This window comes from Tribolium madens, unplaced genomic scaffold (genome assembly GCF_015345945.1).
Source record: "Tribolium madens isolate multiple individuals breed KSU strain unplaced genomic scaffold, Tmad_KSU_1.1 Scaffold_20;HRSCAF=117;Tcas5.2_LG4, whole genome shotgun sequence".
Taxonomy (NCBI): domain Eukaryota; kingdom Metazoa; phylum Arthropoda; class Insecta; order Coleoptera; family Tenebrionidae; genus Tribolium; species Tribolium madens.
The window spans coordinates 488,181-492,283 of NW_025400985.1; the positions used below are offsets into that span (position 1 = coordinate 488,181).

The following is a 4,103-nucleotide window of genomic DNA, read 5'->3' on the forward strand; positions in this document are numbered from 1 at the left end:
TTTTTAGTATGTTTTTGCGATTCTCGATTGATTCTAAAGTGAAAATTTCACGATTTCTCGGATAATTTGTCTACAAATATTGGACCACACTTAAAAAATAAATGAGAAAAAAATTGACAAGTGAAAGTATCCAGTGAACTAGGGGAAACTACTCGACAGGCAAAAAATAAATTMGGGGAAAATCGGGTCAAAAAATACCTAAAATATCAAGTTTTGTAATTTTTCCATTTTTTCCGAAATTCGAATAAATGTATTTTTAAAACGTCAAAAAATTTATAAAAATGTCAAAATCGACAAAAAATTGGACAAAATTCGAAATTTAAAGTTTTTTTAGTCTATTTTTGCGATTCTCAATTAATTCGAGACGATAAATGACCACTTGTCGAAATATTTGTACTAAGTAAAATAAATGAGAATTTAACGATTTCTCGGATTATTTGGACCACACTTAAAAATTTGTGACAAAAAATGTTCCATGTAAAAATATTCAATGAATGTGTTTTTAAACGTCAAAAAAATTATACAAATGTCAAATCAACAAAAAATTGGAAAGTTTCTGGGAAACTACTCGACAGGCAAAAAATAAATTCGGGGAAAATCGGGTCAAAATACGTAAAATGTCAAATTTTTATCGTTTTTCCAGTTTTTTCGAAATTTCTGTGATATTGTCAAAAAGGCAATGGTCTAAAAGACCATAAATTGGCTATTTTTACGATTTTACTACGGCTCACCTTGAAAAACTTAAAAAAAATCGTAATTTTTTAAACTTGATCCAATGTCGTTTTATGCACTTATTTGAGTCTTTAGGACATCTAGAAATGTAAAAAACGTTAAATGGATCAATTTTAAAGATTAATTTTTTTTTGTTTATTGTCGAGATTTTGGTCGATTTTTGGCACCCGGAGCGGTCTAATGGCAATAACTCCGGACTTATTGGTAATAACCTCTTATGTTTGGTACCGTTGGAAAGCAAATTTAATTTTCTATCATATAAAAAAAAGATCAGTGTTCTACGATAAATAGTTATCGAGAAAATTTGTGATAAAGTCAAAAGTATGGAAAATATAAATCCGACTATAACTTCAAAACTATTAGGAATTTTGCAGTTTCTTTGACGCCAATCGATTCCCCGGAACATTTTACATAGGTTTAGGTCAAAGTATTATATCATTGAGGCACAGTTTTGCCGCAATTTACAAAACAAAAAAAAGTAAAAATTTGTTAACACCCCCCTTAAAATCTAGTGTTTTTGAACATGTCTCAGATTCGATTTAAACCTATCTTATCCGATAGATTTTGACGCGCTGATTACGAATTTACCAACCACTTTGGGCTATCTCCTTTAGTTTCGCCGTAATGGGCGTTTAAAAATTCAAAATTTTTTTGCGAGATATCGACTTGGCTTTCGCCTCAGTCGATAGATTTTCTTACGCTGATTACGATGGAGTTTAAATTTTTGCTCTAAGTCTTATAGTTTGGCCGTAATCGCCGTTCAAAAAGTGAAAATTGTCAAAATTGTGAAACTTTAAACGCGTTTTTCTACGAAACTATAGAACTTAGAGCAAAGGGGTAAAAACCATTAAAGTTAGCTTAAAATTATCTATTTACTGGCGCAAACCGGAAGTCGCTCCGGGTTATGGTTCCGGGTACAGAGCCATTTTTAGTTTTTTCAAAAAAAAATTCATATCTCAAAAACTATGAGTCTTAGGTCAACAGGGTTTGTACAGGCGTGTTCTCCGGTTAATTTTACATATAGTACTAGTTTTTCATAAGAATAAAAAAWWTTTGATTTTTTTGGTCAAAATCGGATTTTTCTAGACTTATTYTTAAYTTTATTACTCAATATCTCAAAAACTATGCATCGTAGARTATTTTAACTTRTTGCATCGTGTTCAGCGMGTAATTTTACGTCTAGAAAACCATATTTCAAGCGTTTTTACGACTTTTACTAAATTGACTATTTTTACGATTTTACTACTGCTCATCTTCAAAAATTAAAAAAATTCAAAATTTTTGAAACTTGACCCAATGTCGTTTTATGCACTTATTTGAGTCCTTAAGACCTCTAGAAATGTAAAAAACGTTAAATGGATCAATTTTAAAGATAATTTTTTTTTTGATTTTTTTCTATAAAGTCAAAAATATCAAAAATATAAACTTCAAGACAACTGAGAAAATTTCTATTTTCCAATGGATAGACAAACTCGTATCATTAAGTACACCAAACCGACGATTAGTCATAAATATCACATTTGTATTAAAAGTGGTATTTTCACTTGAAGCGTAAAAATCGTATGAAAATTGACGAAAAATTCACCTGTTTTTTCCTGCACAATAAATGATACGTAAAGGAGTCATGTCAAAAAACAGCAACATGCCGAAGAAGAAAACAAACAAACAAAACAAAAAAAAAAATTGAAAAATATTTTTCTCACGTGCAAAAAAAGATGCAACCATGCAACAACGCCGCAATCGCCCCCTTCCCCCACTTACCGACATCCTCCTGTCTATAATTCTGTATAATCTCAGCCAACTCCATATTCCCAGCAATGACAGCGACTTGACACGGCGTTTGGTTCGCATAATTCAAGGCTTGTCGATCAGCCCCCCTAAACAGCAACTGTCTCGCACAAGACTCTTGATTATTAACAGCGCAAACATGCAATGGGGTATTCCCCGAGGCGTTTCTCGCGTTCATATCCGCCCCGTAGAAGAGCAAGTGTTCCAAATGTGGCATCATCCCCGTTTTGCAAGCCTGGTGCACCTCCTGCCACCCTTGCAGGTCCTGCGCCCCCGTGGTGGCGTGGTCGTGGAGGAGGGTTTCTGTGAATTGGGGGTCGGTGTTGTGGGTGATGGTGAGGTATAGGGGAGTGAGGCCTTTGCCGTCTTTGTAGTTGGGGGATGCGCCTAGTTCCAGGAGGGTTTTCATTGCTTCGAGACTTTTGTGGTCGACGGCACGGTGCATGGCGGTGGAGCCGTCTTTGGTGCGGTAGTCGAGAAGGGCGCCACCGTTCACGAGGGAGATTAGGACTTTTGAGGGCTTTTTTATGCCAGTTGCGAGCGTCAGGGGAGTTTCTGGAACGGGGGGAGAAAGTTGAGCAAAAATTAAATACATTTTTAAATATCACACAAAAAAGTCTTTTTAAAATGGTTATTGGGTTTCAAAAAAAAACAATTTCAGAGACTAAAAAACCAACAAGAAACATTTTTTTTTCATTTTCTAGGTTGCATAGAATTTGCAAATTTAGTGAAAAATCAGTAAAAAAATTTGAAACTTCTAGATTGCAAAAATAAAAAATGTCAGGACTTTTCAAAAAAAAGCTGATGTCTAAAAAATTATCCAATAAAACAAGAGCAACTTTAAAATGTAGCAAAAAACAATAAAAAAATTATTCCAATTCTTAAATTTGGTAAATTTTTAAATATCACCCAAAAAAATTCTTTAGACTTGTAATAAAAAAGAATACAAATAAATAAAAAAAAATAGTTATTGGGTTTCAATTTCAGAGACTAAAAAACCAACAGGTTGAATAGAATTTTACGAAAGAAATTTGCAAATTTAGTGAAAAATCAGTAAAAAAATTTCAAACTTCTAGATTGCAAAAAATTTWAAACGTCAAAAAAAGAAAGCTGAGGTCTAAAAAATTATCCAATAAAACAAGAGCAACTCTAAAATGTTTAAGTAGCAAAAAACAATAAAAAAATTATTGCAAAAAATTCTATAATTCTCAAATTTAGTAAGTTTTTAAATATCAAAAAAATTCTTTAGACTTGTAATAAAAACGAAAACAAATAAATAAAAATAAACAAGAAACTTTTTAAAATAGTTATTGGGTTTCAAAAAACAGTTTCAGAGACTAAAAAAAACAACAAGAAACACTATTTTTTTTAATTTTCAAGATTTAATAGAATTTTAAGAAAGAAATTTGCAAATTTAGTAAAAAATCAGTAAAAAATTTTCAAACTTCTAGATTGCAAAAAAGTTAAAATGTCAGGACTTTTCAGAAAAAGAAAGCTAAAAAATTATCCAATTATCCAAGAGCAATTTAAAAATGTTTAAATAGCAAAAAACTATAAAAAAATTAAAAAAAAAATTATTTAAT

At 31.5% G+C, this 4,103-nt stretch overlaps 1 protein-coding gene across 12 annotated transcripts in view; it reads right to left on the reverse strand.

Annotated features, from left to right (window-relative positions):
* Nucleotides 1-4,103, reverse strand: part of LOC123005892 (SH3 and multiple ankyrin repeat domains protein 3) — a 108,550-nt gene that overhangs the window by 17,091 nt on the left and 87,356 nt on the right. For all 12 annotated transcript variants that reach the window (XM_044399935.1, XM_044399943.1, XM_044399940.1 and 9 more), the window contains one exon: nucleotides 2,494-3,075. In XM_044399935.1, coding sequence (XP_044255870.1) covers nucleotides 2,494-3,075 — 582 coding nt within the window. The remainder of the gene's footprint in view (nucleotides 1-2,493; nucleotides 3,076-4,103) is intronic.